The 22,399-nt window shown below is 40.3% G+C and overlaps 1 protein-coding gene across 4 annotated transcripts in view; it reads left to right on the top strand.

Moving 5' to 3' along the window:
* Positions 1-22,399, top strand: part of PPM1D (protein phosphatase, Mg2+/Mn2+ dependent 1D) — a 33,578-nt gene that overhangs the window by 8,561 nt on the left and 2,618 nt on the right. For all 4 annotated transcript variants that reach the window (XM_014960417.1, XM_014960496.1, XM_014960577.1 and 1 more), the window contains 4 exons: positions 5,863-6,091; positions 8,700-8,824; positions 17,837-18,027; positions 18,932-19,174. In XM_014960417.1, coding sequence (XP_014815903.1) covers positions 5,863-6,091; positions 8,700-8,824; positions 17,837-18,027; positions 18,932-19,174 — 788 coding nt within the window. The remainder of the gene's footprint in view (positions 1-5,862; positions 6,092-8,699; positions 8,825-17,836; positions 18,028-18,931; positions 19,175-22,399) is intronic.

Raw genomic sequence — 22,399 nt, 5'->3', positions numbered from 1 at the left:
CCCCCCTTTCCCCCCCCCCCTCCCCCGCACTATTGTGAGTTGCGTGGTTTGAAAGCCTCCCTCCATCTCCGCTGAGGAGCTGGTAGCATCGCAGCCATCTGCGTGCGGGGAATAGGGAGGAGAGGAAAAAGCGCCATGTGAGGTGTTGAATCGGGTAATTCGGTAAAACAAGAAAAACTGGAGAGCGAAGTGTGGGAGCAACGGTAGAACCGGAGGGTGAGGACACAATGTGGGGCGATTGTGCGACGCGGTTGTGGAGCTGCAGTTTGTTTCCAGGCTGTTACAAGTCCCATCTCCAGGTTCGATTTAGTGGGAGGTCTTCATCTTGTTGCCTCGGGGAATCGCGTGGAATACCCCCTCAGATGTCCAGAGTATCATGAAAAGGGGAAAAAAAACCCCAAAGTAATTATAGCAACCTTAAATGAGCCAGGGCAGTGTTTTTTTCCCCTCACTGTGCCTCGATTCCAACCGTTTCTATCAAGTCCTGATGGAACAATTCAAAATGTGGCTGTTTCATAAAGGGTAATTGTTTGTTCATTTTATCGTTTGAGCATTAGGGAATATGCAACGTATCTGCCAAAACAGAAAACACACGTCGTTTCCTGAACATTATATAGATTGGTTGCTTAACTGGGGTGGGATAGAAGTTGGGGTCCTAAATAGGAAAGGGTCAAGGAGAGGAGAGTGACAAGACGGGTGACAGTACATTTTGGTGCTGTTCCTTCTCCCTCAGATCAAGTGAGACTGTAGAACTGAGTGTCTGAAAGGGATTTTTTTTTTTATCTGTTGGTAAGGTGAAGGTTATGGCTTGGTTAGAGTATGGTGGTTGTTTATGTGTAAAGTGTGTGTGTGTATTGTGTATGTGTTTATGTATTCAGAAGCCCCAGAAAATGTAAGAGCAGTGAACAGCAGATGAGGACACGCAGGCAGGAGGGGAACACAGTAAAATTGGATCAAAACCAGACAGTGATACTGACAGTTGGGCTTGGGAGGCAAACATGAAAAGCAAGAATTGCACTTCGAGCACCGCGGGGTTTCAACAAAGTGATTCATTGGGGAGGGGGGGGGGTGAGGGGATTGTAGTGTCAAAACAGTTTCATTTCCTTTTTCCTTTTTCTTGAATAGCAGAATAGGGAAGTTGTGCAAATGTCAGGTACTTGAAAAGATACGGGGGGAAGGAATGGCAAGGTTGGGGGCAGGCTGGTATCGGACAGAAAGGACAGGGTCTGAATTTTAGAAGCACCAGAACTTGACCACCACCTTGGTGCTGGGGAAGGAGTGGTGAGTGGAACATGATCTCCTGGGCTGCAGACTGGTGTGATAAGGAGAAAGCTGTGTGAATAGGGGAAGAAGGTATGGGGCAGAAAGATAAGGAGTTTAGTTGTCTAGTTTTGTAGTATCCCTGTCTGCTGTTTGTCCCTGTAACTACGTGTGACTACAAAATGGAGAGAGGTGGGGTGAGGTGACAGAATGCAGGAAATGCTATTTTAGTAATGAGTGTTTAGCAAATAGTACTTGGGTTGTGGAACCAATTTAAGTTGTGAGAAACAACATAGCTCTGGCTATGAGTATTTGATGACAGCTTTAGGTAGGCTGTATAGTAAACTTGTGTGTAGTGTGTTTGGTCTTGCTGAGTCCTGCTGCGTGTGCAGAACAGCTAGAGTTTTATGGGACAAAAGCTTTACTGTATCCAATTTATAACTTCTCAAACTACGTTACGGAATCCCAGTGCAAATTTTGCTTAGGGTGAATAATTTTGCATATCATTATATGAAGGCTAGGTCTTTAATTGTGTGTTGGTGACACTATGGACATGGAGACTGGGTTTTTTGGTATCTTGAAATGGGGATGGCAGAATGGTTTGGGTTTTTGGTGTAATGGATGGAGTCCTTATTGCTGCCAGTTGGTGGCCATTGGAAGAGAAGCTCCTACTGGTTAGTTGTTGGAAGCAGTGGGCTGATCCCAGTGGCCATCCCCTGTGATAGACAGGAAACACAGTGATGATGAGAGTACCAGAAAAATTAAAACACAAAAATGCCCCTTTGTCATTGCTGTTAACTTTGGGGTTAGTTATATAGTAATAAAATTATCTGCATACTAAAGAGCTCCCAGAGTAAAAGTTCTAATTTGAAGCCCGTTTCTACAACTGGCAGTGGTAGGAAAGGGGTTTACAAGAAGGATACTCGGGAGGTCCCAGATTTTGATGTAACTTTACTGAGGATTGCATAGATTGATGTTTCTTTGGTAATTCAATATTTGTATAGCCAAGAGCTTGTTTTAAAACGTTCGTATTTAGCTTGATGCTATTAAAAACATTTTTCAGCATTACTAGTTACAATTTAGAAAGTTGCATGCTTCTGCTTCAGTTATAACTCTTCCCATTAAGTTTAATTGAAGCAATAAAAGTCAAATAATATTTCAATCTCTTGTGTAATAACAAGTGTTTTTGTAATTTTCACTGCAGTCATGATTTCAGGATTATTCTTAGAAATGTTGAAGAGTTTACGTACGTGTTCTTATCTGAAAAGATGAAGAACCACTTGGACCACTTGAGGCAATGCAGATTTTCAGGATAATGTAAAATTTTTTAGGGTCTATTGCTGTATTAAAAGTTCATATAGCATCTATTTTTTTTGAAAACAACAAGAATTTTAGAATCAGACTAATTTGGAATGAGGTAGCTTGACTTAATGCATATAAAACCAGTGAAATAAAAATTACATATGTTCATTGGTGGTTTTTGATTCCCAGGATAATTCTGAATCATTCTCAAAATAAACAGGAGCAGAATTTCCACAAACGTGTTTGGGAGCAGTCTCTGTGTTTGAGATCACACTCCAGCCATCATAAGAGAATTTGCTTTTTAGGCTGTGGCAGAGTATTTTTTTCTGTTACAGATGTGGTATCCAGGCATAGGACCCATGTTTTGGTGTAACAGATACACTGGTTGGGGTTTCGGATGTATCTTTGAAGTGTGAATGTTGTTTTGAGAGCTTTGTTGTAATTTTCTTTTAACCTGTCAGCTTGCGGTATGAAAAATGAGCAATAATTTGCTCTGAACTCACTGAAGGTCTAAACTCAAAAGCAGGTGGCATTTAATATTGTTACTGTCAGTGATGCCAGTTGTGTGCTTAAGAAAAAGCTCATGTTTCCATTGGAGCTGTCCTGACCAGGCAGGGGAAGAAGTGTTATGTGTGTATTTAAATAAGAATGGCATCTGGGGCTGATCTTTCTACCAAAGAAAGAGTTTCATGTGCTGCTACTCCTACCTGTTAATTAGTATATATTCCCAGTTAATTTGTTAGAGGAGAAAATGCCTTTTGATTTTATCTGATCATTTGGACTATTGAGGTATCTTACGAAAGAAATACAGGCACTTTTTTTAAAGTCAGAGTAGTATTTTGTCTTGTGTCTTACATCTAAACACAAGATAAAGAACGAGGTGACAAGAGTAGGCTTTAAAAATAGCATTTGGTGAGTTTTGCTGGGTCATGGTAGTGTGTAGGAAAAGAATTCAGCAAGTATGAAAACTTTCTTGATGATAGTGTCCTGTGTATATGTTTGGTTGTGGGGATTCCATATAGTTTGTGCTAAAATGTTTTGTGGTTTGTTTTTTTTTCAAATGAATAAAGAGAAAGAAAAGGAGTGACCAAGTCAAATATGAAGGAAAACACTTTAGCCTTCCTGTGACAGGTGACAATTCCAATTTGCTGGCTACAAAACCAGTGGAGTTTGCAGACTCCATGTTACAAACAGAGTGAAGGGTAGTGCTTTTCCAGCATGGGGAAAAATTGTTTTACAAAGACGTCCTATTGCTTGAGTTACAAGAGTGATAAAAACATGCTCCTGAAATGAGGAGGAGTTGTGTAAGTGACTTGGATTTTAATACTTGAGCTCAGAAGAAAACTTAGGAGTTCTGACACTTTTGTGAATTTCTGATGAGACAAAATCTCTAAAAAGAGGAATATTCTATACTATATATAATACTTATCTCTAAAGAGGAGCAAGACATAAAGTCAAGTCCCTTGCTGATAAGCAGATGTAATTTCTGGTTCTGTTAGAGCTTAAAATCTGAGGCTGCTGGATCGTTCTTTTACTCGTGAGTGATTTCACTCTCCGTGCTCTTCATTCCCATAAAGGCTGATTTGACTCTCTAATATATTTTATTGCTATTGAGGGGTTGTTGCACTGACAGAAACTCATTAGTTGCAGCTTGTTTTCTGTTAAGTGCATGGTTGAAGTCCTCATTACCACTTGGCTTCCTCCCTCATTTGCTTTCCATTTGGAATGTGTTAGATTTAATATCCACAGTTAAAATTGCCAGACAAAGTACTTCAAATAAGCTGTTTGAATGTTTGTGTTCTTGAAATAAAGCTACTCCTAGGGAGAAAAGTGTATTTTAGTATTAAACACAGAGCTAGAGCTCTGTGTTAGAACTTAAATGTTTAAATTATGCTGGACATTTTAGTAGCTAAAAATGAGGAAATACAGCTTTTATCTTGAGACTGTCTATATTAAATTCTGTTTCTCCTTCAGCACGTCTTCCATCTATTCTCTTTCTTGCCTCAAGCATCTGAACATCCTTCAGTGCCACTAGGACTCATTAAGTACCTCATCTTTTGCTTCTGCTTAAAACTTTTGAAGTTTAAAATACCTATTTTCACAGCGGGGAAGGCCTAATTGTGTTTTAGTGTTGTTTTTTTTTCCCGTGTGTTTGTTGTGCCATAGAGAAATAAATAACATAGTACTTTGGCAGTCTGGCAGAATGTGTATCACAGTGGAATTTTTATGTTGTACTGTGTGAGCGTGACTTGTGAAGTGCAGAAGATAGAATGTGACAAGGAGATGAGTCTCCCTTCTGAGTTTGTCTGAAGATGTGAGTGGGTGCAGTGAAGAAGAAACATGAGGTTGCTGTTGACAGTTGAAATCAAGCGATAACTGGGAACGCAAGTTCTGTGTTCTGAAGCAGGGAGAAGGATGGTAGGGCTAATCTTTCTTAATTGGGATGTTGTCTCAATCATTATGTGGAATTTTGGAAGAAGATGAACTTGGGTGTGCAGACACAAAAATAAGAAAAGGCATGAAAGAGGAATTTGGATTGGACATAAACGGGGAGAGCAGTGTAACAAGAAACTACCGTGAGTGTTTTGAGGGCAAAGTAGTTGAGAAAGAGGATTTCCCCAACCGTATGTAATTCATACTGGTTATAAGTATTTTATTGTTCTGAATTCAAGGGATATCTTCTGCAGGAGACTTGATGTTGGGTTATGGATAGCATATTTAAGTAGTCTGCCTACTCAGTCCTCCAAAAGCAAGTGTGAATAAAACAGTTGCAGTGTTACTCACTTTAAAATGTTGTTCAGCATATAAAAGTAAGATAGCGTTTTCTTTCCTTCCAAGGGGATCAGGAACATCAAGACAGCCTGATTGCCAGTCAAATGTCCAACAAAATAACCTAATTTATAATGTTTCTACCTCTTCAGCCAGGGAAGTGAAGGGTAGATCTTAACGAAACGCTTGATCGATGCTGTTTGACGCTCAAGGAGAGCATTTTCCTCCACAATCTTCTGGTGATGTTTGGACTATTGAGCCAGAGGACGCAGGGTCTTGAATCCTGTCTTGGTGCTTTGATACTGGCCTCATATATATGTGTCAATTTGAGGGGAGTGATGAAACTGGGGGGACCTGAGGGCACTGGTTGACCCGGCTACACTATAGTTAAGCACACACTGGATTGTGAGGTTACGCAAGCCTCTGACACACCCTTCATCGTGATCTTTGAAACCTTACCAGTTCCATGGAATTAAAAACAAAGGGGTTTTATATTTACTCTTTTTTTTTTTTTTTTCCCCCTCATTGCAGCAGAGTGGCCGAAGACCATGACAGGTCTCCCAAGCACATCGGGAACGACCGCCAGCGTGGTAATTATCCGCGGGTCGAAGATGTACGTCGCTCACGTTGGCGATTCAGGAGTGGTGCTGGGAGTCCAGGATGACCCTAAGGACGACTTTGTGAGAGCTGTGGAGGTGACACAGGACCACAAGCCAGAACTTCCCAAGGAAAGAGAGAGAATTGAAGGCCTTGGGGGCAGGTAACTGTCTTTGTTGCTTTTTACTTCAGGTTTGATCTCTAAGTGCTATTTCTGTCTTTCTGACTGAACTAGGCTTAAGCTTGCTTGTTTTAGGGTGGGCAAGAAAGCTGGTGAATCTCATAGTCTTATTTATATTCTTTCCCTATCTATGCTCTTGTTTTTTCCTAGCTTGTTGGGGAATGTGTTATAGTGACCCATTGTTACACTGTTGTGCTTTTTGCTTGTTTATGGTATAAATTTTGAATTTCCTGGTGGATTCCCATGCAGCTGAAGTGTGGTTACAATTCTAAATGTTCACTGAAAACTGGGAAAGTGGAGATACTGCTATTTGACCTACTCTTCATTGAAATCTGAGGAGGGGGAAAATTGCCTTTCCATGTAGGTAATGGTGGGAGGTCTGGAATATCTGTTTTGTCAAACCCAGCAGTTTTGACACAAAATACTCTCTAATTTCTCCTGCGTTCTGCATTGTTCCTGAGGTGACAATATCAAACCCAGCAGTTTTGACACAAAATACTCTAATTTTTCACGCATTCTGCATTGTTCCTGAGGTGACAATGGCAGCTGTTGAGTAGGCTCTTCAAAGCTTCTGTTGAAGGAGCATAAAAAAATCCTAGATTTGAAACAAGATACTGTATTTGCTGTGTTTAAATACACACTTAAAAATGTTAGAATACCGCATTTTAATGTGTATCTCCATGAGTATTTTCTTCACTGTCAGGAGCTGGCAGATGTTAGAAGGTCTCTGAGTTGTGGTTGGTGTGTGTGTGTTCCCCGTGATGGAGGAGGAGAGCAGGCAGGTTTGTCAGATGGCACTAATGTTTTGAGACAAACCTCGGGGCTCGCGTTTGGCGCAGCTTCACAGGAGCTCTCTGTTCTTTTCGCTCTGCGGTACCGCACCAGATGGATGGGCACGGTTTCCTCCTCTGAGCACTTCAGAGGCAGAGATCACTGAAGGTTTTCCTGTTGACATCATTCAGACGAGAACCCTGTCAGCTCATTAATTAACCTTCAGATATTTGTATCTCTAGCAGGTGGAAGTTGATCAGTTTGCTTTGTTAGGGATGGTAGCTTTTCAAAAAGGGTAATTTGCAATTTTACTAGGTTAGTACTTGTAAATATATAGATTTCCAAGGATTTTATCTGGGAGGTTGAAAGTCTCCGAAGCTTCAAAAAAGCATTCCCTGGAACTTCGTATCAACCAGAATGGACTAGATTATCTTAAGGGTCCCTTCCAACCTAGACAATTCTATGAATGGTTAAAATTATTATATTTTTAAAAATCTTTGTTTTTATGGTGCGCCTTCTGTTTTTCTGGCTGTTGGAGGCTGTTGTCAGGCAAATGGTAGGAGTGAGGTGGAATGGTGAAACTGCTTAATACTGCCTTCTCTTTCATGAGAGTGAATTAGGAAAAGTTAATGGGGGAGCATAATTGAATCTTTCATTAAAAACGGTATTTTCCTAGGAACAGTCTCTGAGCATGGGATGAAGTAATCTTTCAGATAAGCCTGAAGTCAGCTTTGCGTGGCCATTAGTTTTGTACAAATGGATGAGATCGATTTTAGGATGTGGTGTTTGGGACTTTGCCGCGCTGTGCATGCGAAAGGATGGAGCTAAACATGCCCTTGTTGTTAAGGCCTTTGAAGTCGCAGGAAGTGCATCTTGAATAGCTTCAGTATGAGGAATCTTGAGGCTGTTCCAGAGCTTCTTAGCTTCTAATTACCAATGGCTGTTCCATGGATAAAAGCTAGCTTTTAAGTATCTAGTTCTTAACTTGGTTGGGACCAAGCTCCCTTAGTTCCATGTTCCATTGCCATTTTTTGCTTGATGGCTGATGCTCTCTCTGTTCTTCTGCCTTCCCTGTCTGATAACAGCTACCCCATTTACTTGCTCTGTAGCTTCTCCTTTGGCCCTTCTAATGCCATCTGTGAGGACTAAAACCAGTGCTGGGTGCCTTACAGCAGGTGTTAATGTTTGAATACAGAACTGTTTGTTCCTATCTCCTACTTTCAGCAGATACAAACTATGGACAATTCCTCTTTTATTTCTGCCTCACGTTCGTGCACCATTAAGGACATCCCTACAGAAGGTTGTTCTGTTTTCTTTTGTTTTTTTCAACTCTGCTAAGAAGGTTGTTCTGTTTTCTTTTGTTTTTTTTTTCAACTCTGCTGTGCTGCTCTTCACTGCCAAACTTTGGCAGATGGAGAAAACCGGAGGAGGAACTACATGATATTTCCACCAGAGTGAGTTGATGTTGATGGTCCTCATTTGAGGAAAGCTAATTCAGTTTTGCTTTTTCTCCCACAGATTAAAAGAAAGTCTTACATCTGGTTGTTGCAGACAGCCAGAATTTCTTCCAGGTCTTCATTCCCCCTGCTTTTTCTTCTGCCCTTCATCTCTCACTTTTTGCTTTGGCTTAATAAGGAATGAAACTATCTAAGTGATACCGTGTGTTTTGAAACGCTTAATTGTGCTGTGGACTTCCCTGAGGGTGCTCTCATTATTGACTCCACGTTTGCGTATTTTACTGGTTTTGTGCCATTTAAACTAACTTTCGTGCTTTCATTTCTGTTCCTTTTTAACCTCTGCCTCTTTCTGGTGGTTTTAGTGTGATCAACAAATCTGGGGTGAATCGTGTCGTCTGGAAGAGGCCGCGTCTGACTCACAACGGCCCCGTGCGCCGCAGCACCGTCATCGACCAGATTCCCTTCCTGGCAGTTGCTCGAGCGCTTGGTAAGTCGTGCTCGTGTTTGCAGAGTGAGACACCACCACGTCCAGGCCACCAGAACTGAATTATACCCTGTTTTGCCAACACACATAGTTTAGAGGGATTTACTTGCTTGCCTTGGTTAGAAGGCCGCCTGAAAGCCTGGGCTGCCTTAAAGCATTTTTAATACAATACAGATTTCATTTTTCAAATAAAGCTGTAGAAGGTGTCATTGCTGGGCAAGTCCTTCACTCACCAACATGCAGGATTTGACCCGTCAGTCTTACAAAGATGGTACTTCATTTCTGTTGCAAACGAAAAGGTACAAGGTACGTGTCTCCGAGATGGAGACCACATTTGTCTCTTACTGAATAGGAGGGCTGTAATTTTTGACTAGGTGGGGGTAAGAGCAGGTTTTGCAGCACATCATATGCATTACTTTGGTCTTCCTTTTGTGATTAATCTGTTTTCTTTCAAGACTTAGCATAGAGTTAACAAAGGGATGAAAGTCAAGTCTGTGTTTTATCTACAACTTGCCTTTGCAGTATTATTAATGGGAAGCTATCTTTGAGGAACACTATTCAGAGGAGAAAAAGGCATATTACAGTAACTAGCAAGCTTGTTTTGAATGTTTTTGGGGAAGTACTTCATAATTTAGGCTTTGGATACCACTTGCCCATGTGTTAATGTTTTCTGGTCAGTTTTTTCCTTAAATTTCATTGCAGAATTCCAATCATAGGGACTTAATTTTGTTTCCTTCCTTCCTCCCTTTGTCCCGATGAAGAATTCTCTATCCAGATACACCCGGTATAGGTTTGATTTTTATGGAAATGCGGAATCATATTTTTACCTGTGAAGACTGTCCTGTAAATTAATTCCTTCTTGGCAGGCTTGACAGTTATGGGATAGTGTTTCAGTGTTCCTGGGTCAGCTGGCAGTGTGTCATGGGGACAGTCTGTTCCTGGGACCATGGTCGTCTTGATAATTGCACAGCATAACTGTGTCTTGTTTCAAAGGCAGTGATAGCTGTTTTGTGGGGATTTGCCCACATCTCTAAGAATTTTGCAGTGATAACTAACTTTGTAAAAGATAACTTTATATCAGGGAAGGATTCACAGGTAGCTGAAGGGTGGTCTTAGAATAAAAATAAAATTTTAATTTTATGGACATGTTTCTCTGTATCTTGCAGGCCTTTGTTATGTGTCATATTTTAGGCAAGATAAATGCTTATTTTATGATTCGTAAAACTGGCTCAAGAGTTTGAGTAAATCCTTTGGAGTTAGTCGATGACCAGCAGACAGAGATCTTGATCCACTGAACAACACATCCCTCCTTTCCCCTTTTCTGCAGAAGGGTTACGTGTTCCTCAGATTCAAAAAGTATATGCTTAATTTTGGTGAATCTTTCATTCCTATGATTGCCAGTTTGTTGTTTGTCAAAGTAGCTCGATGACTTTTGATCCGATTCCTCTCAGCACGTTGAACAAAAGGATTTGGCTAGGTTTGGAGTGCCAGTGGGAATTCAAGAAATGATGCATCTGTCAGCCCCCTCCTGCATTCTTTCCCGTTACGTGGATGAAGAGGACTTATTGGAAAGGTTCAGGTCCAAGAAATGAGAACACCTAGCTTTTAACAATCCCTGCTTTCTAAAGTTAGCAGGTTTGATAGCTTAAAAGAGGGCTTTGGCCTCTTCAAATCATGGAGAAACAGGTTTACAATATGACAGTGTTCTGGTGTTTGCTGGAGCAGCCTCCCTAGGCTCTTCATGTCCCCTTCTGAGGAGGTGTGACAAACCTCCTGGAAAAAGGCACGCAGCTGCTTCGCTCTGCGGGACCCAGATGGTGCACAGACGCTCACAGTTTGGAAACAGGATTTAACTTCTTTCCGAGGCCAGCCTGCCCCTTACAAAAGACCTGCCACCACTCAAGCCGTTGGCATTCGCGCTGTTGAGGCCTGTTTGGCCCCTTGGCTGGCTCCCAGGTTGCTACCCGGGCCAGCCCTGCCGTGCTGGAGCCTCTCCAGGCAGAGTAGTAACTGTCAGTGGTGAGACATACTGGTCACCAGTGCTTGGGTCAGTCCCACTCAGATCTAGCACAGTGATTCTTCTTGCCAAGTCCAAATTCTGTTGTTATTCTTGATAGATCCCAAACTGGACAATTATCGGACTGTAATTTTTAGTACAAGAGCAAGAGTCTCTTGACACTCTGCACCGTGGAGAGAAACCTAGAGTTGTGAACTTACTGTCTTTAAAGTAAGAAGGTTATCGGGTTAAAAAACATACAGTTGAGGATGTAGGTGTTCTTTTTTTTTTTTTTTAAAGTTTGTCTTTCTCTTACAACGTTTTAAAATATGTTGACGTAGTCTCATCCCTCATCCAGTCCTTAAGTCTAGCACTCATTGTAAGGAGTACGGTGGAGGTTTTAGGCATAGGAGGAATAAAACACTTTGGACAAGTATTGGTCAAATATTTGGACAGCAGAAAGGATACTGGTGCCATGGAAGTCCTTCTGGCCAGATTAATTTTGTTGACATTCCCTTTACTGTTCTGATCGTCTACAGCGTCTTTCTGCCCTAAAATAACCATTTGTGGTATGCACTTCTTATTACCACTGCTTCTTCCAACTGTAGTTGCATTCAAGTAGTGTTTAATTTATTTATAGCTCTGTAACAAGTCAAATATTTAGGCTTCATACTGTCTTTGTGAAGTATCTGTATGGTACTTGTACTATATACAGGTTTTAAGTCTTCTAATGAAATATTTTAAACTGTAGCAGAGTATTCTGCATTTTAAGCATAGCTACTTCTGTGAATCTTGCCAATGAAAACATCTTTCTTTATACCAATTTGCTTGTAATAGATGCTTAGGAGTCCTGGGCAGTCTCAGAATCGTTCATCTCAGGAATCACTCCCTATTCTGATCAGAAAAGCATTTTATTTCCTTACAGTGTAATCGTTTGAGTAATTATTCTGCACCCAGAGTTTCATGGTAACTGTGCATTTTTTTATGGCTGTCCCTAAAACAGGTGTGAGAGAACTCAAATGACTTGTATCCCCACATATAAAGCAAGGCTACGAGTGTGCAAATAGCTGGATACTGTTGAGCAGTGTAACTTGTGTGTTTTGAAGTGTGTGTGTGATTGCATCATGTATTAAAAAACAGGTGTGAGAGAACTCAAATGACTTGAATCCCCACACGTAAAGCGAGGCTGTGAGTGTGCAAATCGCTGGATACTGTTGAGCAGATGCTCAGGGGCAGCAAGCCATCGTGTAACTTGTGTGTTTCAAAGTGTGTGTGTGTGATTGCATCATGTATTAGTTGTGTCCCTGTGGGGACAGTCACTCCGAGTGGCACTTGGGAAGGCGCTGTGGACTCTGGGCACATGGTTACCTGTGTGTGTCCTGGGGAAGGAATGCTGAGAGGGGAAATAACCTGCCCTCTCTGTGCAGATGGGGAAAACTGAAGGAGGAACTATGTGATATTTCCACCAGAGTGATCTGATGTTAATGAAGATGATAATAGCCAGATACACGCGAGCAGAAAGGTTCCGTTTCAGCTTTGCCATCTCTCTAAACACATTAATTTAGACCTGTTTCTGGGATGATAAGCACAAGGCTATAAAAGTGTACAAGATGATGCGTGTTTTGTTTCCCATGTGTAAAACCACTGCAGAAAAATGGAATGGAGAGTTTTGATCTCTGGAAACCAATTTAGTAATAAAATCTGTCCATGTGTGTAACTTTCAAAGACTGTGTATGGAGTAGAAGTATAGAGAAGCTACAGTCTGAGCTCTGAATATCTTGATACCATGAGATAACTTCAGAACAGAATGGAGAAACGAGCAGACAAATGGTGTGATTAATCACTGAGCTTTGTAGGGTGACTGTAAGTGTAACTTAAACTCATTGTAATTTTCTTAAGTTACTATTTAAGTTCATAGCCCCAGCTGTCCCCCAGCCTCATTAAGTTGACTCATAACGCGTGGTGTGATGGCAGAGACGGGCCTCGATTGTTTTTTAAATCATATGGGATCTCTCTTGTTGGTAAATTAGTTCAGGTTTAAATCTAGTACATCTTTTATGGATGTTTTTTGCCCCCTCTCCTCCTCCCCTTTGCTTGGGAACTAATTTAGAGCCAAGACCTGCAGCTGTCAGAAGGGTTATGTAGTGAGCGATTGCCTCGCAGTGTTGTAGCTGTTTGGTGTGTCAGGTTTTTTCTTAAATGAATGAATAATGACACCTGTACCAAGGACCTGTCAGTTAAACCACTCATTCATGTTGCCACACGAAGTATCTTTTCCCTGGTTTTTATGTAGAGATATGATAGACTCACACCCATATCTTGGGTGGAGTTGCCTCCACCGTACAGGTTTGACTTTTCGTAAGAACATGAATTTCCTGCTGATCCTTAAAAGGAGTTATGAACCAGGGCAGTGAGTGCTCAGCGTAGAGTGTTGGCTCTGATAGTTTTAAAGCCTCAACAGCTATTTTTTTAACTTTCCTGCTCGCTGCTACCTTCAGCTTGGTCCCCATCCCTCAGACTGAGCTGGTTTCGGTCACCCCTGTGTTGTATGAACCATTGGTTTTCAGGCTGCTGTGCAGATGCCCTCTTGTGGCTGCAGGACGAGGTTGCCATGAGTTTTGGTTTTCCAAAACTTTTTCCACCCCAGCTCAGCCTGGATGGTTTAAGTGTGGTTACTCTCTGTATCCTCGCTGAGATTGGTCTCGCTTCCAAGCAGTGCTGCCTCATTGGCAGTGAAAAAAAGGAAGTTCTGCAAGTCTTTTCTTTGTACTAACAGAACGTTTAGATAAAACTTTGATTTGAAAAGATCTGGCATTAATCAAACTGGGTTTTTGTTTTTGGACTGACTTATAAAAGTGAACTTTTCTTTCCTCTATTAAAACCAAAAGATATTTTTGTATTCAAAACAGCGTGCTCCAGAAACATAAATGAAAGACTTGATTTATATGACTTCTGGACATACTTTTGCTATAAGAAGGCTTTGGGCTTAATCCAATCCAGTCTACTTATGCCATGGGTGTTTTTGTTTGTAACTTCAATTACTTTCCTGGCAGCAGCTGAGTTACAAGTAGTTTTTTTCCTTGTATTTTAAAAGGTAATAATAAGCAGATAAGATAGACTACATATTTTGATATATTCTTATGGGTAGCTAAATTAGTTTCCTGCTTGGTTACTGTATGATTTCAAACATCTATTTTTCATTTTGTAAGATGCAATGTAATATTTGTGTAGATGTCTGTATGTATTCTACTTCAAGTCATGACGAAGAAATGGGAATGATTTTTCTCGAAGATATGGAAGGAACTACATTAATACAATTTTTTTGTTGTTGTTCAAAAAAGAAATATGCAAGCTTCACCCCAAAAGAAATATTCCTGGTCTGTAAGTTTTTTAGAGAACAAGATTGGTTGTTCAAAAAAGAAATATGCAAGCTTCACCCCAAAAGAAATATTCCTGGTCTGTAAGTTTTTAGAGAACGAGATTAAGTTTTGTGAATGTTTGGGTTTTAATTTGGAACAAAAATAGCGTGGCTCCCCAAGTGCAGTCTGAGAACCTGGCGTTCCAGTTCTGTAACTCTAGCCTGCGGCGTATCACATCATCGTGCTATCTTGGCCTCCCAGCCTGCTAAAGGGTCACTGGTCTGTGTGCTTGCTTTGGGACAGGATTAAAGATTTCAGAGCACTTCTAAATGCTTAGGGAAAAGCATTTTCTGGCTTAACTTTCTTCTCCCTTTTTCCTTCCCAGAACTGTAATATAAAGTGACTCTTCCTAAGTTTGCAACATGTTCCTCGGCCACTGCGGATGCCGAGCTCTCCAGCTGCCCAGAGAAAGATATACAGCTGACAGGAGTATTCATTTTTTTTTTTTTTTTTTTTTTCCTCACTTTGTGACTTCTAGAGCTCCATTTATTTTTCAGTAGCTCCAGACCTGCCTGGAGTTGATCAATTAATACCTGATTGTGCTTTAATGCTGTTCCATCGTCCAACTTAAGTTTGTGGATTTATGGGAGTAGCCTGATGGCTTCAGCTAATGCTGAAGGCAATTTTCTTTAGGGCAATTGCAAATACTGGATGTTTCCTTGCAGGCTGAGGAAGGAAGAATCTGGATTTTTCTATATGCCTCAGGCTTCACATACACTTTGTGGAATTTCTTCTGGGTGAAAGAACAGAAGCTTTATATATCTTTTTTTTTTTTTTTTTTCCTCACTTTGTGACTTCTAGAGCTCCATTTATTTTTCAGTAGCTCCAGACCTGCCTGGAGTTGATCAATTAATACCTGATTGTGCTTTAATGCTGTTCCATCGTCCAACTTAGTAAATAAGTTATTGTGTATTTCCTAGAGATTTTTGAACTTGAGTAGATGGGTACAGGTGAATTTAAAACTCATGGAGATTCAGTTCTTGCTGTGTATTTACAGCAAGCTCGGAATGCTGCTTTGGTAAAGGTGATGCTACAGGAGATTATGTGAAAGAATGCATTTTATTAAAAAAGCATATTTAATAAACTTAGTCTTCAAATCTTTGGGCTCTGGTTGGGGTTTTGGCCTCTGATTCGTGAAGTGTGGATTCATCATGTGTGTTCCTGGAATCCCTGTGTGCCCTTCAGCAAGTTCCTACTCCCCTTTGTAACCAATGGGATGTTTCCAATGATCCCCACGAGGAGCCGCCTTTCTCTTGGAGGAAGATTCTCTGAAATCAGGTTGATTATTACTCGGCTGTTTTCCCAGGAAGAGCAGCAGATGGCACGATGACATGTATGTAGATGAACCAAAATTAAATAGCATCAGGTTATTTTTATCCTACAGCACAGTATTTTTAATTAAAAAAATGATTCAGCTGATAACATTTGTCGTTTCTCCTAAATGAGTGTGAACAAACTAGCAAATAAGAGCATAAAAATATTAGGCATGTTGGAAATTGATGCTGCCACTGATTCCAAGATGTGGTTGTTGTAAGATCCCAAGCTCTTGTTTATTTTACCTGCTGTGTCCCTGACAGGCTCGATGGGAAGAACTCTCAGCGCCCGAAGACTTTTTCGGGGCGATTCGTAGAGAATAATTGCTGTGCTGGAGCTCAGCTCTTCTGTTACAGTATTTATTTTGATCTTGTTGCCAGCTGGCTGGCTTTGTTGTGAGTCTGTGGAGGGAGAGTGCACCTCTATACAAGTAGGCTTGGCTTTTAATTAGCACTTATTAGAAGCATGTGTTTGCATCTGCTGCTGCTGCAGTGAAGGTGAATTGGTGCTTTAATGAGGATGGACCATCCGAGCTTGCTGTGGTGGAGTAATTGAGTTGAAGTATTCCCTTTCCTGATTCTGGAAAAGTCTTTTCAACTGGTTGATAGCTTAAGGCAAAGCTAATGGAAGGAAGTAGGAAGACAAAAAGCTTATTTATTATCTTTAAAAGGGTGGTGATGGATGCAGAAGAAGGCTATGGGCATGCTTTCTGAAGACAGCAAAAAGCAAAGAAAAAACCCTGACAAAACCTTACCTTTAAACTGGAGCTGTTAAGCTTCTGTATGCTTTTCAACTCTGACATTTTAATTAATTTCTACTTATAAAGCCATGTGTTCTGCACAGAAAGATCTAGCCAGTGCTTGTGTAGAATAATGTTACTTTTTTATTTCTTATCACCATAGGAAGCTATTTATGAACATTAAAAAAAAAAACCCCACGTTCAGAGGTGTTAGTGCAACATAATACCATTCTTGATTTAAAGGCCCAACTTCTGAAAAAGTTTTTATTTTTTTAAGTGTAGCTGACAAATGAAATTGAAATAAATGTATAAGGAAGTGAATTTTTCTGTCAGAGTTTTGTACTTGATGGTTTGGAGGGAAGCACTTGAACCAATAGATGTTTTGATCCAACTGCATTATTTAAATTCAGCTCAGGCCATTGTCACTGGTGAGGTGCCCCCAAACTCATTCGCAGAGCAAGAAAGATTTAAAAATAGAAAGATTTGCTGCATGAGGCCTTCCAAGGGAGAGGCTTTAGCTCTCATTTTCTGCTTTCCTGCTGGAACCCAGGCACTACGTGTGTTCCTGGGGCGTCTTTCCAGCTCCAAAATTTGGCACATGGTGTTCAGCTGGAAAGAGGTTATAGCGCAGTGCCGTGTGGCTTTGAAGGTGGTACTGTGGAAGGAAGAGTAATGGGGAAGAGAAATTAATTGGGGAATGGCTTCGATCTCTCATTTTTTGCCCCTTTTCCTTTGTTCCATCTCTGTGGCACCTGCGCGCACAAATGCACACACAGCAAGGTGTAACTGTGTGTCTCTGTATTGCTCAGATGGCTGTGGAGGATCTCAGGTTGCTTTTTGATAAATAAAAAGACAGGTTAGTACCTTGAGTGTGGAAAAAGTGGGGGTTTTTTTGTAGTTTGTGGGGTTTAATTTGGGGGGTTTTTTCCCTTCTCTGAGCAGGACTTATTAGGGTGTGCAGGGCAGCACAGCATCCTGGTGCAGGTTGAAGTTTGAGGTTGTGTGTGGTGTTGGGGAGAAAAAGGGAGATTATGGGATCCTCCACACCAGCCCCAGTGTAGTTCTCTGAATGTGCCATAATTACCTGTACAAGAGGTAAAGATTTTGTCTGCAGTATTTAAACTGTACCAAGAACTGGAAAGGCAGATTTTCTCAAGTTTGGTGTGGGTTCAACAAAGTAAGGCTTTACTTCTGTTTGAGGAGAGAACTTGAGTTGTTCAGGTAGGTTTTAGTTTGGATATTGAGGTGTCACTCTTTGCTAGGTAATAATCTGTTATATTTCCTCTTTCTCTGAAAATGTTAGTTCTAAGAGAGTAGAAGACCTACAAACACAGGTGGGTTTGTGTTTATTTAAATTGCTACATATTAATAAACATGATCAGAAAGTGACAGCAGCAGAACAGTAATTGTGGTGAAGTGACTTTGTGTTGCTGTTAGTGCCTTGAGACTGGTGATAATTGTTTTCCTGGGAACGTTTTTCCTTAGTTTCCAAGATTCCTATTTTCATGTGTAATGTAACAATTCAAAAATGTTTTCTCCTTTGCCAGGTGATCTTTGGAGCTACGACTTCTACAGTGGTGAATTTGTTGTGTCTCCTGAGCCTGACACCAGTGTGCACACAATCGATCCCCAGAAGCATAAATATATTATCCTTGGCAGCGATGGACTGTGGAACATGATCCCACCTCAAGATGCCATCTCCATGTGCCAGGATCACGAGGAGAAAAAATACTTCATGGTGAGAGCAGTGGCTATAAGTCATTGTGGAAATTTAATACTTTTTTCCTCTAAAAATTGTTTAGTCTGGTATGGAAAGTACCTAATAGTGGTGTTTAGTTTAGGCATATTTATAGTTTTGCCACAAAATAATAAGTTATTACAAGGTGGTTGACACTGTGCTTGCAAATAGTGTCAAATATCATGCATGTTAACAATGTTTGAATTATTTCATTGTCATTTTGGGGAAATTTGACTACCAGGATGGCATCTGTGAGAAATAAATATAAGGTGGTCCTTTTCTAAGGAAGTGATACAAAAGATTGTCTGAAAATGAAATTTATTTCACGTTAAGGCATATATTATAACACAGACAATTGTTTATTAGTTTTTACATGTTTTGTACAAAGTCTGAAACAAATTCTTCTCTGGTTTATTTTACAAAACAATTTAGAAGTTTATATATAGTGGTGCATCTGAGCATCAGATAGTAAATAGTCCATAAACCCCTTGTGAGACTTTTAATTCTTCTCTGGTTTATTTTACAAAACAACTTAGAACTTATATAGTGGTGCATCTGAGCATGAGATAGTAAATAGTCCATAAACCCCTTGAGAAACTTCAGGAAAGACTGTAGGGTGTGTTATGACCAGGCTATTTATGCGAGTCATTGCGTCAGTTTTATGGTTCAAAGCAACCATATATATACATGGATTCTACTGTAAACTGATTTTAAAGTTATATTTCACTAAGAAGAAAGATTGATTTCAATTAATATTTCCTTTTGTGTTTCTGAATCCATCTACTTTAGCACATGATACATAGGAATATATCTTCCAAGCTGTGCCGCATCAACTCTCCATCTTCCATTTATAATTAAAGTGGACCTGATTTGCTTGACTCTGTCCCTCTCTTCTGTCCTGAAGGGAGAGCACCGACAGTCTTGTGCCAAGATGCTGGTGAACAGAGCCCTGGGCCGGTGGAGGCAGCGCATGCTTCGTGCAGATAACACCAGCGCCATCGTCATCTGCATCTCCCCGCTGCAGGACGGCAAAAGCGACTTGGAAAATGAAGAAGAATTGTATCTCAACTTGGCAGAGGGTCCCTCCTATAGCAGCCCTGATACGAATGTCATGACACCCTCCCGCTGCTGTACCCCCCCAGTAAAGGTAACATTTTTCTTCGGTGTTTTAAGTGTTTCATTTTTGAGTGTGGAGCCCACTAAATATGTATCGATCTCCCTTTTCTTCCCCCAGTAGGTATTTCTTTTGACGCAGCTTACTGTGATGCATAGGATTGGGACAATGGTGTAGGCAAAGCATTGAAGTAATACTTTTCAAAACTACTGGCCTGTCAACTTAAACCACTGTTTAGTGTTGCTTTTTTTGTTGTTTGGTTGATTTGTTTTAACTGCAGTGGAGTAGGCAGCATATATGGCTAGAGAATAGATTTCAGGTGTAGGACAGTAACTTGACAGTAATTGCCTGGCCATATTGTCAATGTTTCCATGTACAAAGCTTTAGAGAAACAGATTAACTTCTAATAATGTTTCTTAAAAGCCTTTGGAACACGGAAGGCAGAGTATTAAAGTATGAACTTCTCAGAATTGCTGAATTTAGGGATACAATGTTTATTTTAACTCTTAAAATCCTAATGATTTCTTAGTAGTTGTTGATCTGCATTCCCTCCTTAGTGCAGAAGAAGTGATTACTGTAACTTTGTGGATAGTTCACACAACTTTCAATGCACTGTTTCTTAAGTGTCAGTTTTCCAAGATCCCACACAGAATCAGAAGTTGGCTGTGAAAGAGAGGACTCAGACTGTGGGGATCAGGGGTTTAAAAAAAGGAAAAAAAAACCCCAACCCATCCCCTTAGAATAAAGCTGGGCTGCAGTTTCTTTTCCTGCCTTGCCAGGTGCTGGTGCAGCTTCTCAGCTGATGAATTCCAGGCTGCTTGGGGGAAGAGTTCTTAATCTTGGGGTGGTTTGGTTTGGATTTTGTTTGGTTGTAATGGTGTTTGGGTTGGTCTTTTTTTAAGGTAGCCCATGGTTAATGTATTCAAACAGACATTGTTGTAAAGAATGCTTTCTTTCTGGATTGGGAGATCTTATTATCTCCCTCTGGTAGATTTAATATTCTTTGTTAGAGGAAAATATAATACAAGGTCTGTCCTCAAGTTAGGAGTTTTAATTATGGATATAAAGCAGAGCTGTTCAGAAGCTTTTTTTTATTTTTTTCCTTTAAGAACTGGAGTGTGGTTATGAGTGGATGTTTGTTTCAGTAATTATGAGCTGCTCCGGATTTAACTAACTGTCCTTTGATGTTCTGCAGTATCTTTGGATAACTGTCCTTTGGGCAAAGTAAAAAGAAAGCAAAAATTAGGGAGGGAGTCATTAACATTCCCTTGGTAGAAACAAGCTGCTAATAAAATGGCAAGATCAACCGTTCTGTCCTTCCTTTCCAGCCAGTGTAGCAGAATACATGAGAAGAGCTTCAAATCTAGCAAAATCTTGAGTGGAGAAAAATTATTTGAATTGTAAATACTCCCAAGCTTTTAAGTTGGGCCATATGTTCTGTGTGTAATTTGTTATCAGTACTCTGTGAATAAATGTTGAGCTGTTGACTGCAAAATATCCAGGAAGACACATTTCTGGATAAGGACTTAGTGAAAATGTTTTATTTTTTTTCCTTAAGATTCCCCTCTCCCATCTAAGTAGATCCAGTGAAGAGATCAAAACTTCATATGACTAACAATTTTGGTGTTTGCCATATAGATAAGGCCTTATTTTATTTTATTTTTTTGCTTAACATGCAAGACCCAAAGAAAATCTTGCCTGGTTACGGGTCTGAATGGATAATATAAGCATAAATCAGTTCTATTTAAATGCAAAAGGTTTTCTCCTCCTGGATGAAAACAGAAATGGCGTCACCAATTTAAAAACATTGGTCCTATTTCCTCGATACTTGTTTGGTTTGGTTATTTTTTTATTAAAAGTGCTAATCTAATACAGTTTTTTGCTTTAATTACAAGCATCCAGCTCTCCTCATGGAGTACCTGTTAAATAGCAGAAGAAATGTGAGAAGGAAGTTGAAAAGAGACAGAAAAAGACCACTGTAATCTCAGAATAATGTTGAAATGCTTCAGAAAAAAAGCAAATATCTCCAGACAGATGGTAATAAATGAAATGTCTCAGTGGTTGTGTCTCCACGTATGTTTTTTGCAAACCAAGAATAGTTGTAGTTATCTGTAAGTATATTTGGTAACTACGCCATCCTGAGTAATATTATCTTTTTCATAGTACGAAGAGCTTTATCAATTAGGCAAGAGCCACAATGGAAGGAAAAACATATTTCTGTGAGCTTTGGTTGTCCAGTGGCTGGACTGGAGGCTTTTCATTTCCACATTTCCACATTCCTTCATGGGAGCCTTCTGGGTAACAGTCAGTGCAGGCTGGACCACTTGGGGGCTCAACACTTTCTTTACAACTCAAATGATGTGAAATACAATCGAGGCAGTTGGGACTCTCCCCAAAAACAGTTGAATACGTGAATTATAGACATTAAATGGGAGCCTTATCACAACGTGCCAGTTTTTTCACAATGTGCAGCCACACAACTGTTTCAGAATATGCATTTTGGAATGTTTTTCTGAGATAACTTGTGAGAGATTCAGGAAATGCCCTTCTTTCATGATCCTTTGTGATCCTAGTGATAACATCAGCCTCATAGGAGGAAAAAGCCCCCTTTTGTTGATTACACAAGAGAAAGTATGGCAAGTTTCTGTAAAGGAATGAGAGGTGGTTCCCTGGATCAGTCTGAACTCCTGGAGGATTTTAGCCCAGCAAGGACAGGTCAGAGAAAAGAGGTGGCAATGGGAAGGGCACTTGCCTGGTGTCTTCAGAGAACTGAAAGAAGCACGAATAGTCTTGACTCTTAAGAACTGCTAACTTCCACAACAACTTATTTGGAAATAGATGGAGACCAAAGTTTCTCAATTAAACAGAAGTGTTTGTTAATTGCATATCCTTCTGGCAACAATTACTAATCTCAAATTAATTCAAGTACTCCTGAGGCCAGGGATAAAATTTGATTGATTAGACTGTTGAGAAATGAAATTGGTAATTCGTGTTGTATTTGCTGGTTTGTTCCATCACTACCCATGGGGAGCAGGAGGGGAGTTGAGGAGAGCAGAGAACCAAGTCTAGGTGCTAGACACAATTCTGATTATCTTCTCTTTTGGAGTGCATTTTTATTAAACCCTAGTATTAGATTTTTCAAAAGTGCTGGATCATCATCTTGAAGGTGAACTGAAGTTGTTCTGGGTTGTGACTTCAGAAGTATCTGTTCATCTGAGATGTTACATTCCCTTACTCTGATTCAGCTCTTGGGTGCGT

The sequence above is a fragment of the Calidris pugnax genome, unplaced genomic scaffold (assembly GCF_001431845.1).
Source record: "Calidris pugnax isolate Ruff unplaced genomic scaffold, ASM143184v1 scaffold45, whole genome shotgun sequence".
Lineage (NCBI taxonomy): Eukaryota > Metazoa > Chordata > Aves > Charadriiformes > Scolopacidae > Calidris > Calidris pugnax.
This window is presented reverse-complemented; position numbering and strand designations above follow the sequence as displayed.